General features: G+C 38.8%; 1 protein-coding gene across 1 annotated transcript in view; it reads right to left on the bottom strand.

The window, feature by feature from the left end:
• Window positions 1-15,538, bottom strand: part of LOC127453051 (rap guanine nucleotide exchange factor 5-like) — an 87,866-nt gene that overhangs the window by 64,014 nt on the left and 8,314 nt on the right. The window contains exons 3-6 of the mRNA XM_051719059.1: window positions 12,142-12,248; window positions 10,505-10,626; window positions 9,832-10,000; window positions 4,977-5,058 (exon numbers count right to left, since the gene is read on the bottom strand). Of these exons, the coding sequence (XP_051575019.1) occupies window positions 4,977-5,058; window positions 9,832-10,000; window positions 10,505-10,626; window positions 12,142-12,248 (480 nt within the window). The remainder of the gene's footprint in view (window positions 1-4,976; window positions 5,059-9,831; window positions 10,001-10,504; window positions 10,627-12,141; window positions 12,249-15,538) is intronic.

Here is a 15,538-nt window from a genome sequence, read left to right as displayed (position 1 = left end):
AGGATCCAGCTGCACAGCGAGCTGTTTAAGCCCAGAGCCCGGAGTTTCTCATCTAGCTTGGAGGGCACTATGGTGTTGAATGCTGAGCTGTAGTCTACAAACAGCATTCTCACATAAGTGTTCTTTTTTTCCAGGTGGGAGAGAGCAGTGTGTATTGTAGATGCAATGGCATCATCAGTGGAGCGGTTGTTGCGGTATGCAAACTGCAGCGGGTCAAGATTGAGTGGCAATACAGAGCAGATGTAATCTCTGATTAGTCTCTCAAAACATTTGCTGATGATGGGGGTCAGAGCAACAGGACGCCAGTCATTTAAACAAGTTATTTTTGATTGTTTTGGTACAGGCACAGTGGTGGATGTTTTAAAGCATGTGGGGACTACAGACAAAGAGAGGGAAAGGTTGAAAATGTCCGTAAAAACACCAGCCAGCTGGTTCGCGCACGCTCTGATGACACGGCCCGGAATGCCATCTGGGCCCGCGGCTTTGCGGATATTCACCCGTCGGAAGGATCGGGTTACATCCGTTACAGAGACGGAGAGTGAACTAACCTCTGTAGCTTCAGCCGCGAGAGCTCTCTCCGCGAGGGCGGTGTTATTTCCCTCAAAACGAGCATAAAAAGTATTTAGCTCATCCGGTAGAGAGGCAGCGGTGTTCATGGCGGAGTTTTTATTCCCTTTAAAGTCCGTGATGATGTTAATTCCCTGCCACATGCTTCTAGAGTTGGTGGTGTTAAACTGTCCTTCAATCTTGCTCCTGTACTGGCGTTTTACTGTTTTGATAGTTTTTCGGAGGGCATAACTGGCTTGTTTATGCTCCCCCGCGTTCCCGGAATTAAAAGCGGAGGTCCGCACATTAAGTGCCGTGCGAACATCGCTATTGATCCACGGCTTCTGATTCGGATAGATTCGTACAGTTCTGGTCGGAATCACTTCCTCTACGCACGTTCTGATGAAACACATTACGCTATCAGTGTAAAGCTCGATGTCGTCATCAGAGGCGGACCGGAACATCTCCCAGTCCGTGTGATCAAAACAGTCTTGTAGCATAGAGTCTGATTGGTCCGACCAGCACTGGATCCTTCTGAGGGTGGGTGCTTCCTGTTTCAATTTCTGCCTGTAAGCGGGCAGAAGCAGAATGGAAGAGTGGTCCGATTTGCCAAATGGTGGGCGGGGGAGGGATTTGTAGCCATCCCAGAACGGAGAGTAGCAATGATCCAGAACCCGGTCCCCTCGTGTGTTGAAACTAATGTGCTGGTGATATTTTGGTGCGACTGATTTTAAACTGGCTTTATTAAAGTCCCCGGTCACAATGAACGCGGCCTCAGGGTGCGCGGTTTCCTGCTCACTAATAATCCCATACAGTTCCTTGAGTGCCCGGTCTGTGTCGGCTTGTGGGGGAATGTACACAGCTGTGATAATTACCGCTGTGAATTCCCTCGGTAGCCAGAATGGTCGACACAGAAGCATAAGAAATTCCAGATCAGGAGAGCAGAAAGACTTGATAGAATGTACGTTCCTCTGATCACACCAGGATTTGTTGATCATAAAACATACACCACCACCTCTGCTTTTACCTGAGAGGTCTTTCGCTCTGTCCGCTCAGTGCACGGAGAACCCCGCGGGTTCAATGGCTGAGTCTGGAATCTCCGCAGACATCCAAGTTTCTGTTAGGCAGATAATGCAGCAGTCCCTCGTCTCTCGTTGGAAAGAGATCCGCGCTTTCAGCTCACAGAGCTTGTTATCCAGAGACTGAACATTTGCCAGTAGAATAGTGGGTAGCGGGGGTCGATTTGTGCGGCGTCTTACTCTGATGAGAACGCCGGCTCTTTTTCCCCTCCTGCGTTTCCGCGGCCGTGCTGCCCAGACAAAGGGCTCCGCTTGCGTGTTTGTAAACAGCGGGTCGGCATTGAGGAATGTGAAGTCCGGTTTTCGGTGTGAGATCGCTGAACCAATGTCCAAAAGTGTTTGTCTGTCGTAGACAATAAGGCAGACAACATCCAAGACAAAAAACATAAGAATTGTGAACAAAACAAACAAAACATTGCTATGTTGTGTCGGAACTAGCAACGCAGCAGCCATACTCGGCGCCATCTTGAGTCCAGACAGTAGCTGTTTATAAAATAGATTGTACATTATAAATATGTTGACACAATTCAGTATTGATGTGATTCCATCACAACTGTCATTTTAATACATCGATGCGCTATTGTTTTATAATAATAGGATGTATATATTTTCTGTATAACCAAGTTATGTTACACTAATAAATGGAGCTTTTTGCATTGTCTTGAACATTGTCTAGAATTCATTTAATGTATTATTGTAGTTTACCTTGCTGCATAATTACAGATTAACATTATGTCAGTTACTGTCAGTTACAGCATAGCTGACTTTTGGTATAAAGAGAAGATCGTTGAAATTATTTGAAAGTTACGAAGCAAGGTAGCTTGCAATTCATCAGCGTTAGCAGGCAAGGTCAAGTTAGCTAATATTACACAGATCAATCCTTATGGCACTATATTTCACATGCTTTGCAGTTATGTAAGCTTACCTGTCCAATAAGAAGAATGCCAATTCAGGGTCGGTTTTGATCCTCAAAACCGAACGAATGTCCCTCCAGGAATCAAATACCCTGCTGATGTTCACTCTAGTTTTCGCTCAACCACGATCACGTTTCTGATTAGCCAGACGGGAATGTTTATTTTTTTTTTTTGCGCATAAACGTCACATCCTTTGGATTTTCCCGGCAAAAGCGACCCGCTCCCTTCGCATGAAAATCAGTCCACAAGCTTTAATAGGCAACCTAGGAAGACCGGGAAGGGCTCATTTTTTAAGTTGCGTTACAAGCCGTTCACACATTGGCAAAAAAAGGTGAATATTACATGAGAAAAGTTACATATTGCACCTTTAACTGCCAACAAAAGCCTTCATCAGTCAACAAACAAAGGACAATGCATCTTTGTGAACTTCTGCAGTTAATCAAGGATGGACTTCAAGACATTAGTCATTAATCTTACAGTTCATAAAAAATATTTGTTTAAACACTGGCCCTTAACACTTACTTATTATACAAATTTTAAACAATGACTTGCACTACACACACAAAAAAAAACAAAAAATAAACAAAACAAAAACAAATATTATATCCATGTTGTTTAGCCAGAGGGGAACAGAGTGAGCCTGGTTTCTCCCAAGATTATTTTTCTCCATTATCCGCAACAATATATTACGGTTTTACATTTAACTATTCAGATTTTATGTAATTATTTATTGTTTGGCCCCCCATAATATACTGTATTTGTATACCTGTATATAGTTTGTGATATCATTAAATGTTAATATTTTGACATTTTTATGAAAAGGCCCATTTTGTTCAGGTCATTGTAACCCTGAGGAACCTTGATATTCTTTACACAGAAATGCATGATAATTGTAATCTTTTTTTACCGTAATGATCAAGCTGTGTACACATGTATTCAAGGTGCAAGGAATGTATTTTAATACCTTTTACTGGACGATTAAACTACATTACATTTTAAAAGTCATTGAATATGCAGTATATATATGTATATGTAAATATATTTGTGAGTGCCAAATCTTTGAAAATGTCCTTTTTAAGTGGTCCTCGCTAGTTAAAAAAAAAAAAAAAAGGCTCATAAATAGGCCAAATCATGTGTAGCTTTAAATCTACTGATGTGCACAGGTTTCTGTGAGGGTTAGGTTTAGGGGTAGGGTCAGGGGATAGAAAATACAGTATCATTAGCTGGCTATAAAATGTTTTAAACTAAATTTTTACAAGATTTCTAATTTTTATCACCTCCTCTGGTGAAAAAAACAGCATTACTGGTCACCTGCTTATGTTGTGTTCTGGGTGCTGGTCCCCCAGCGTGTGATGCCGTGCTTTTAGAAGAGCTCAACCAGCTACGTCAGAAAGACCATGCTGGTCAACCAGCTTCACAAGCTTGGTTTTGCTAGTGGAAAGCAGGGCTAGTGTATGCTGGTCCACCAGCTAGACCAGCACCAGACCAGCACCAAACCAGCACCAAACCAGCACCAGCCAGCATAAACCTGCCTAGACCAGCATGGGAATTGCATGCTGGTTGAGCTGGTCTTTTCAGCAGGGTCAGACAACATTATTTGTCTTTAATCAAAAAACATGATCAAGGAGGAAAAAAGAAAATGTATAATCAATATCAATGCTTGTGTCTCTGATGGTTAAAGATGTTCCTTTTCCTACAAAAGGTTTTTCACCTAAAGAAATTATTAGTACTTTTGACAAATATGTTAAAATTATATGACTCTAGTCTAGATTGCCAAAAAATAAAAATATTATATTTTTATTTTATTCTTAAACTGTATGTATTTGGATAGTGGTATTGCTCAAAAACCTATATCTACTGAATGTGTTTAGTTGTAGGACAGCCACAACCACAAGCTATACACTAAAGGTAAAGCCCATTGATGAAGCTGTCTAATTGAGCATGTTAACTCTTTAGCTGAACACAAGATTCAGGTGAAATTTATAGTATGCATCATCAGTTCCCCTGGGTGTCCGATGCAAATGCCAACACTCTCAGAATCACAAGAAAATTACTTCATATTTCTGTTGCCAAGGTGACTGCAGGTGTTCAGGCCATCTTGAGGAAAGGTTCTGCAACATTACCTTAATAGCCGGAAGCTAAGCATGCACCGCATGGCAATAGTAATGTACTGATACAGTCATTACACCAGAGCTGCTGGCTCTCAAATGGACAAAGCACAGGTGTGAGAGAGTTTGCATGTGAAAGGTCTCTGCACCAAACCACTAAACATGTATACTGTGGTTCAAAGAGTGCTTAAAAGCAGGGAAACATCTAGTGTCATTAGATGTTTTGATTTGAAACCTTCAAATGAAATAACAAAATGAAAGAGTTGTAAATGATAAAAGCTCATTAGCAGCAGTTAGTATGGAGATAGTAATAGTAATAGCTTTCTTACCGTTGAGGTGAGATGCTCCAATGCTCTCATTTGAAGAACAGGATTACAAACATCAGAAGTATTCAGTGTATCTTCTGTACAACTACAGACCAACATAAAGCACAATTTAATCTCAGTCAAAAGTGCAGTTTAAAGAACAAACAACTCATTATCATGGTATTACCATATTTTTTTTATGCTATGTTTTTTACACACCACACAACTGTGATGGTAAAAACTTATTAATACTATAGTAGATGAACAAAGTAATTATGCAGCACCATGGTGGTAAATATTAAACTATCATGGTATGACCATCTAATAACATATTGTCCCCTGGTTGTTCCACAGCACTTTTTTGTAAAGGTCAAAACAATCTTTCATTGTGGTACTGAGCAGTTAAAACTGAAAATCATTAGCTACTCTGGACAAAAGAGATTTTCTGACATTGACTGTGTTGGCTACCAATGAATATCAATCTAGACAATCCTGGGAAAATAAATAAGTATGAAATTCACTGAGTGAATTTTGCACTATCCCAGAACTTCAATTGGGCCATTTGGAGGTGCAAGCAGAGGGGCCTTATAACAGATTTCATCTCTCTAAAGATGAACTTCCTATTCAGACATTAGGATAGCACCTAACTGACAAACTTTCCCAGCAGACAGGAAATGATGCAGAGAGACACGGCCTATAGACTTCAATTTACATCCACTGACACCCTGCTTACGTACTGTTTACCAAAGAGCTAAACATTATTGAATTGGGGAAGTGAGGCCACATACTCTGGTTTAGCGGTAGCCATTAAGAGGTAAAAATATTTTAATTTTTCTTTGTTAAACATATAAAACAGAAATGATGACTTTGATTATTATACTGGGGTGATCGAGCTGACAAAATAATAAAATAATTGCTATCACTTTACAATAAGGTTCTATTTGTTAACATTAGTAAATATATTAGGCATCATTAACTAACAATGAACATTATATTATACAGCATTTATTAATATTTGTTAATGTTGATTCATAAAAATACAATTGTTAGTTTGGGTTAGTTAAAAATGCATCAACTGTTGTCGCTAATGTTTACAACTTCATGATAATATGTACAGTATATGTTGACATTAACTTTAACCAAGATAAATAAATGGTGTAAAAGTATTGTTCAAAGTTAGTTCATGTTAACAAATGTAGTTAACTAATGTTAATGAATTCAACCTCATTATAGTGTTACCATACTACCATCTTATCATATTCAGTTCCATTTTGAGGAAAGAAAACAAAATGTGTAACAAAAAGTGCCAGGTTTGGTTCACTTATATACAGTACATTGATAGTTTTTAGTTTAAAATTGCATCAGTAAAATACTGTCATCATGTATTCCCCTTCATTATATTCAAACCTGTATGACTTTCTCCTGTGGAACAAAAAAAAAAAAAAAATACCTTACAGCCTCAGTAACCATTCACTTTAATTTCCAATTATTAAATATATATATATATATATTTATATATATAATATTCTGCCCTTTTGTGTTCCATAGAAGAAAGTCATATAGGTCTGGAACCTGTATGAGGGTGAGTAATTAAGGAGTGTTAATTTTGGGGTGAACTATTCTTTTTATACGATAATGCTAAATTATAATATATAATATATTAATATATAATGAGTTAAAGGAATACATTTCTGGTTTGTTGTTGATTAAATGGGTACTTGAGCCTTACTGATGGGGCTGTGGGGGTACATGAGACAAAAAAGGTTGGGAAACATAGCCATCAATGACACTGCAAAACTTTTGAGAGACCTAACGAGACCGACAAAGCACCAAAGAGAAAGAGAAAAAGTGCAGAGCCAGTGAGCAAACAGACAGATAGCCTGCATCATATACTGACATGTCTGTGAGCTTAAGAGATGTGCTTTGACAGACAGTGGAAGGTCAGAGGGAAAGCTCTGTGCAGTGGGGCAACACTCAGAACAGGTTGGGTATGTCTAAATATCTGAGAGTCAGCCAGACAGAGACTGGAGCAACATCACTCTTCTCTGTCCTGCAATCTGTGGTGTGTTGTCACATAGACATCTGCTGGTAAATGTGGGATCTGCAGATCGCATTACTGAATTGGTGTGCTCATGGAATGCTCCTGAATGATGATTCTAAATTAGATTTCTCATCCACATTTAGCCTTTGTCATCTAGAAGCCCTCTCCAAGTTTTGTAAAACATGCACAAGAACATGCATTACAAATTTCGTCAAACCTGCATTGATTATTGTGATTAGTTGTGCTTGGTACGGCAAGCATCACTATTATTATTGCATATGGATTATTGCTTTGGATTAGGGTCTGTTTAGGGTTACTAGGGGTCAGGGTTAGTTTGGGGTTAGTGTAACTTGGGGTTAGGGTTAGTATCACAGTTGGGTTAGGTTAGGTTAGAAATTTAAACAAACCCCTAACCTCAAGTATTACATTTCAGCTTGTAACTAGTAGTGTCCGAACGATTTATCTTTTTGCAGCTCAGCAGACAACGGTGTGGTGGTGGATTGTGTCTGCAGAGTGTTGATTTCACGCTACGTTGTTACCTATTTGGTGAGACGCAATGCTGGAAAGTAAATAATGTCCAACTTTAACTCTCCGTGACAATGAGCATATAGCTAACTAGCTAACCACATAGCTTCTTTCATTGCTTGTCAGCTGACTGGAAGCTAATGTGTAAACATGTATTCACCAAACTGTTTTGTTCAGGATTCACAGTTTGGTACCCCCTTCAACCGAACAATTCCAGTCATTGCATTTACAAAATGTAATATTTAAACGGTTTTCCACCGTTGATAGTTTCCCCTGAATTTGAATAGCAGAATATGGTGTAACACCGCTGTTGCTGTTTATCTCATCCCGGCAGGTGTTAATGCTTCTCGTTTTACATCCTGCCTCTAATTGACTGGCAGTATTAAAATAGTCTGCATTTGACTGATACTAAACAGTACTATTAATGTTTATTTAGCTATTTATTTTATATTTATTTATTCTTTATTTAAATGGTCAGCAACTGACATACTAAACATACAGTACTGATTTTTATTTAGCTATAATTTTTATTTATTATTTATTTAAATGGTCAGCAAGTGACTGATATTGAACATACAGTACTGATGTTTATTAAGCTATTTATTTTATTTGTATTATTCTTTTTTTAAATGGTCAGCAACTGACTTATACTAAACATACAGCACTGATTTTTATTTAGCTATAATTTTAATTTATTATTATGTTAAATTGTCAGGAACTGACTGATACTGAACACACAGTACTGATGTTTATTTAGCTATTTATTTTATTTTTATTTATTCTTTATTTTAATGGTCAGCATTTGACTGATACTAAACATACAGTACTGATGTTTATTTAGCTATTTATTGTATTTTTATTTATTATTTATTTAAATGGTCAGCAACTGACTGATACTGAACATACCATACTGATGTTTATTTAGCTATTTATTTTATTTGACTTTATTCTTTATTTAAATGGTCAGCCATTGACAGATACTAAAACATACAGTACTGATTTTTATTTAGCTATTATTTTAATTTATTCTTTATTTAAATTGTCAGCAACTGACTGATACTGAACATACAGTACTGATGTTTATTAAGCTATTTATTGTATTTTTATTTATTCATTTCTAGAATTTGTTGACAATGTATAATAATATAATATTTGTTTGAGAAAGCAGCCTTCTGAATACCTTTGCATAGTCATATCAGTTCACATTGGTGAAAAATCCACATAGAAAATGTCTGTTTTCATTCCAACTAAAAAATTACCTATATCGGCCACCATATCGGTAATCGGTGAATTTTCCCCCTCTAAAATCGGTATCGGTCTCAAAAACCCCATATTGGTCGGGCTATAGTAATTAGTCCTACACTGCTTGGGTTGCCGACATAAATGATACCTCAAATCAAGTGTTTTGTTATTTTTTGAGCTATTAGTTTTCTAAGCAATTAGACTTATAATTGTCTCCAAGCAGATGATAAAATTCCAGTGAATTCCAGTCATTTTTATTTGTATAGCACTTTTCACAACAGACGTTGTTTCAAAGCAGCTGCACAGGAAATTATGCTATAACAGAAAACAAAGCTGTAATATCTTAGTCATCATTGTGCTATTTGATAAAAATGTGATTGTAGATTGTGCCTTAATAAGTAAATAATATTTGTATTTAGACCCCCGGTGAGCAAGCCATAGGCGACCATTGAAAGGAACAAAAAACCCCATAAGATGCTGGTTAATGGAGAAAAATAACCTTGAGAGAATCAAGGCTCACATTGGGGGCCAAAAATGGGTGAAAAATAAAAAAATCCCATGGACCTACAGTAAAGAAAGGACCAGGATAAAACATTTTAAAAAAACATAGAGACTTAGGCCAGTAAGCAATCACCTACTGTAGTAACCACCCAGAACACCCTAGCAACCCCATCGCAATGGTATGGTCACTGAAACTGGCTTTACCATCTTTCTGTAAACATGTGAGACACATTGTGAGAGATGTGAACTACACTGAAGGGTACCTTCTTTTTTTAGTGTGCTTCAGAACAGTGCAAATGGGTTCCAAGTCAGGAAATCTATCCATGAGGTACAGTGCGTGATCACAACTTACATAGTTATTAAAAGCATTTTTATATATGTTTGTTTAATTTGAACTCAGTTTAGGTAATCATTAAGGTCTGTTGAAAGGATCAGGCAAGTTCTGTTAGGACTGCATGGTAAATCATGGTAAAAGCAATACACTTTTACAATACAGTGAGACAAGGTTTGTGGCAATCTTCAACATCAGAAAACAACAGCATCAAGCTTTTTGTGTAAACATGTGCTCACCGTCTCTGGGTTCCAGCTCGGAGCTGAACATGAGGCAGCTGTTGCAGGAGCAGATGCACTGCACTCTGCCAGTTTGCCTGGTTTCTGAAATCACAGCTCTGAGCCTCACATTCTTCAAAAGTGAACTGGTATAAAGACCTGGAGTCCTCAAATCCATCCTGCTGCTCCACTAGACACAACAGGGTTTAAAGTTAAAGATCTCCCTGCTGGATAATACAAATAAAAATAAAAAAACCCAACTAAAACCAGCATAAGATGGTTGGCTGGACTTCCAACCTGGTCAGACTATTTTAGATGGCATGTTTTAGAGAAGTTGTGGGTGGTTGTCAGATGGCCAGGCTGAGAGACCAGCTTAAGCCAGTGAAGACCAGCTTAGGTTGGTTTTTGCTGTTTTTATTTTCAGCAGGGCTGCCCTATTAAAATCTTTAAAGCAAGCATAGACAAGCCATTTTAAATGTATTTATCACAGTGGTTTAGTGATGAATTTCATAATTTGAGTACCGGATTTTTTTCTTGGACACTCCATATGATGCTCTGTAGTATTACAGATTCAAAATGTATACAACTCTTTGTCAATAAATCATCTTAACTATGTCCACACCATCTGCTTGGGGCTCAATCCTGAAAGACCATTCCTATTATTCACAGCAACAGTGTTGTCTCATCTGTGTACCTGAGAGCAGAATACCCAAGTCCAGAAGAATGTTCCAGATTCTGGAAGCTATTGCCCTGTTCTGTATAAATTCACAGTGATCCATCAGCCATTCCACCAGCTCCAGACCGATATATGTCCTCCTAGTGGGCCAGATAAGCACAGGAAGACTTTAAAAAAATTATATGAACAAGATACAAACAATAATGTTAAAGGTTTCTTTGTTTAACCAAAATAAAAGTGATCAGAAAATATCAATGCTTTGCTTTGATATTTCCATTTCCATTATATTAAAAAAAAAAATTATTCATTATATTATTTTAAAAAAATTATAATGCAAGGGATAATGTACAGTCAGCTGACCGTTATTGCAAAATAACCCTAAAAGGGTGATTTGCAGGACCCCAATCCAAAACGGAAGAGGCAGTTCCAGAGAGCCAATAAAAAGCAGTTAATAAAAAGTTGTTTATTTACTGTAGCATCCCATTTACTGTTAAAGGGAGAATTATGCTGTAAGTCACTTTTGAAATTTCAGTCACTTCGTAAGCCTCATGTTACATTGCTAACTCATGTCTGAATTATTTATATTCAAAATTATTTCCTATGTATTTTTGATTAGTACATCTATGAGTAATTCAGTAGAATCACAGACTTGCATTTACTACATGTTATGTAAGGGACAATGTACAGTCAGCATGTTATTATTGCAAAATAAACCCTGACAGGGAGATTAGGACCCCAATGCGAAACAATGGCTCACAATACCTGAATGAGTGGTCAGATATGTGGATGTGCGGTTGTTACTGAGAAATATCAGAATGCTAGATGGTGCCATTGACCAATCAGAATGGAGTATTCCAGAGAGCCATGTAACAAGGTAATAAAAATGATGTGACACAATCCCCTCGTATTAAAGGGATAGTTCACCCAAAAATGAAAATTCTCTCATCATTTATTCACCGTCATGCCATCTAAGATGTGTATGACTTTCTTCTGCAGAACACAAACAAAGATTTTTAGAAGAATATCTCAGCTCTGTGGGTCCATGCAATGCTAGTGAATGGTGTTCAGGCCTTTGAAGCTCCAAAAAGCAGATAAAGTCAGCATAAACATAATCCATCAAACTCCAGTGGTTTAATCAATGTCTTCCAATTGAGATCCAGTTGGTTTTGGGTGAGAACAGACAAAAATGTAACTCCTTTTTCACTGTACATCCTGACATCAAGCTCAATTACACTTCCTACAGCACCATCTAGCGCTCTGCACATGCATCAAGCACTAGGAAGTTTAATCGAGGTTGAAATCATGATCATGCCTAGAGACTGCAATGGTAAAATGTACAGTGAAAAAAGGAGTTATATTTTGGTCTGTTCTCACCCAAAACCAACTGGATCGCTTGGAGTCTTATAGAATACCTTTATGCTGACTTTATCTCCTTTTGGAGCTTCAAAAACCTGGTCATTATTCACTTGCATTGTATGGACCTACAGAGCTGATATTCTAAAAATCGTTTGTGTTCAGCAGGAGAAAGACTTACACATCTTAAGTGGCATGAGGGTGAGTACATGATGAGAGAATTTTCATTTTTGGGTGAACTATACCTTTAAGCCTATATTTGATCTATAACAGGAAAACACAGCATATTATGGTGAAATTACCTGATGATTCTTGCCAGTTTAATATGTGCTTTCCAGTTATCCAGGCCATTGGATAAGAAAGCATTTCTGAGTGCTCGGCTAGCACATGGCACATTTTTCACGCAAGCCTTAATAACACACAAATAACATTCTTAAAGTCGTGATTAACTGGAAAGATTTAGTTACAATAAAATATGATAATGCTGCCAGCAATAGGTACAGGAACAACACAGGAAGTGCACTGTAAGTGCAACAAGAACCAATGATGATACTACCTTTTTGAACTGTTGCCTTCTGGATGGCTCTACAGAGCACTGAGCACCAGAACCGTCAGGCACAGGAACAGATTTTTTCTTCAGGCTATCCATCTCATGAACAGTTAAAACTGCCCCACTGAGCAAGAATTATGTGCAATACACAGCTTAGTCTATTTATATTTATCCAACATACCCTACCTCTTCTGCCATACATTCCCTTGCATCTATATATATATATATATATATATATATATATATATATATATATATATATATATATATATAGTCTTATTGCGTATTTCTATTTATCCTTATATTTTCTATTTTTTATTATTCTATTTATATTTATTATATTATATTATTATTTATTATTGTCTTGTTGCTGTATTGTTTGTGCACTGGAAGCTTCTGTCACCAAGACAAATTCCTTGTATGTGTAAGCATACTTGGCAATAAAGGTAATTCTGATTCTGATGCACACCACCAGCAATGTGAACATGAAAAACTATTTGTCTGCATGGTCTTAAAATGTTACATCAAAGCTTACATCCTGAGCACATAAACAGGGCAAATACAGGACCAGTCAAAAGTTGGAACACACATGACTGAATTTATGTTAATCATGATCTAAACCAAAGGTTCCCAATCTGGAAGAGGGGGGTCGATAAAATGCGCAATTCAATTAAGACAACATGTCAGCTTCCTTGTCTAACTCAATGTGATAAGCAAATCTCAACATAAAAAACTATGCAAAGACTTGACACCCTGGCAACTGTAGTAAAACTTCATGAAATGTCAATCAACCAACCAAAGCCTCTTTACACAAATGAGGATGAAGCCCATCAAATCAACATAAAATATATTCTGCAGAGGTGCGCTGACTGTCGCATGGCCAAGTGCTTGTGAGTTTATTTTTCTTGGATCTTAAAAATTCATGCAATAACTGCAACATCATAACCATGCACTGCAAGACTGCAAAAACGCATTAAAACTGCATACCTTGTTGATGTGTTAACGCATTATAATAAGACCATCAAACGGCTGCAGGGCTCTGCATCGGGGTGGACGAAATACCAGAAATGTGTTAACAGCAAGAAATGTTAAAGTATCGTGTCTATCGCGGTTATGCAAAATCCCGCCACGTCAAAAAATGCACTTTCCAAAAAATCATTATTTTGTAATCATCATATTATTTTTATCAGCTGCTATACTTTTGCGTTAATTTTACATTTCTCACGGCTTTGGATGATAGCACGCACGCACGACCAAACAGTGAGAGATGAGATAGGATACATAACCCCACTTCCCTTATTTACTGACGCCTTCAAGTTTTCCTGTCAGCATTTGTTTTGCCAGAAAGCACAGAGAAGCAATCGCATAAGTAAATTAGCTCAGCAATTATTATAAAACACATTCGTCAACCATTATGTATAAATGTACACTGGTGGCCAAAAGTTTGGAATAATGTACAGATTTTGCTGTTTCGGAAGGAAATTGGTACTTTAATTCACCAAAGTGTCATTCAACTGATCACAAAGTATATCAGGACATTACTGATGTAAAAAACAGCACCATCACTATCTGAAAAAAGACATTTTTGATCAAATCTAGACAGACCCCATTTTCAGCAGCCATCACTCCAACACCTTATCTTTGAGTAATCACGCTAAACTGCTAAATATGGTACTAGAAAATCACTTGCCATTATATCAAACACAGCTGAAAGCTATTTGGTTCGTTAAATGAAGCTTAACATTGTCTTTGTGTTTGTTTTTGAGTTGCCACAGTATGCAATAGACTGGCATGACAATATTAGGTAAAAAATGGCAAAAAAGAAACAGCTTTCTCTAGAAACTCGTCAGTCAATCATTGTTTTGAGGAATGCTTGAAATTGCCAAAAAACTGAAGATTTCATACAAAGGTGTACACTACAGTCTTCAAAGGACAACTGGCTCTAACAAGGACAGAAAGAGATGTGGAAGGCTCAGATGTACAACTAAACAAGAGGATAAGTACATCAGAGTCTCTTGTTTGAGAAATAGACACCTCACATGTCCTCAGCTGACAGCTTCATTGAATTCTACCCACCCAACACCAGTTCCCTATCTGTCACTCACTCGACGTTGGTGTCGATGTAGTGACACTAGGGGTCACTCTTGGGAGCCCGAGACACCTCTGGTCTTTGATAAAAGGCCAATGAAAATTGGCAAGTGGTATTTGCATGCCACTCCCCCGAACATACGGGTATAAAAGGAGCTGGTATGCAACCACTCATTCAGATTTTCTCTTCGGAGCCGAACGGTCATGCTCACTGAGCTGAATAGCACTGTTCATTCACCTCTGCTGGATCTGACGGCGCATTTCAGCGGCTTCTCCCTCCTCTGCACTGGTGCACTGCAGAGAACGCCCCTGGGCGCTTCGGCAATAAAACTAGAGAGTATATTTTCTGAAAGAGCATTTTTCCCCTCTAAAAGAGTATATATTTCTCTAAAAGAGCGCACACACGGAACGTCTTTTTAAAGACGCGTCTTTTTAAAGATGCCTTTCCGTTCGTGTGTTATTCCTGGTTGCGGTCGTTTTCTCTCAACTTCGGATGGTCATGATCGCTGTCTCTAGTATCTGGGCGCGACCCACACGGAGGCAGCGTTTATGAATGGCTCATGTTCTCACTGCGAGAACATGACCATGGCAACGTTGCGGTCGCGGCTTGCTTTCGTAAGAACAGCGGCTCCCCGCCTTGGTCCTCCTACCTACGGGTTTGAGGTCAGCGCGGCTGGCGCTGGGGGCGATTTAGGGACCTCAATGGGATCGCCTCCGCCGGGTATCCCCCCGCGGACCTCCCATTCCCCAGCACGCTCGTCTGCCCCAATCGGGCTTCCGGATGAGTTCGCCGGCTCGTCGCACAGCGAGTCTGGCTTCTCGTTCGAGGCCCGCGAAGATGATGAGCTTTCGAGCGCAGCATCGGAGAGCGGGCTTGTCCAGTCGGACGCAGAAGCCTCAGCTGGGCTTCCCCCTTCGGGGACGGTCGCCCAGTTACAGGCCGACGCCAAAATGACGGACATGCTTTCCCGGGCGGCCGCGAGCGTCGGGCTAGAGTGGAACCCTCCGCTCTCCCCTGAACCCTCGCGGCTTGATGATTGGTTTCTGGGCTTGCGGCGCCG

Source organism: Myxocyprinus asiaticus, chromosome 15 (assembly GCF_019703515.2).
Source record: "Myxocyprinus asiaticus isolate MX2 ecotype Aquarium Trade chromosome 15, UBuf_Myxa_2, whole genome shotgun sequence".
In the NCBI taxonomy this organism is placed as follows: Eukaryota; Metazoa; Chordata; class Actinopteri; order Cypriniformes; family Catostomidae; genus Myxocyprinus; species Myxocyprinus asiaticus.
The sequence above is the reverse complement of the archived record's forward strand: the minus strand, read 5'-3'. Positions and strand labels throughout refer to the sequence as shown.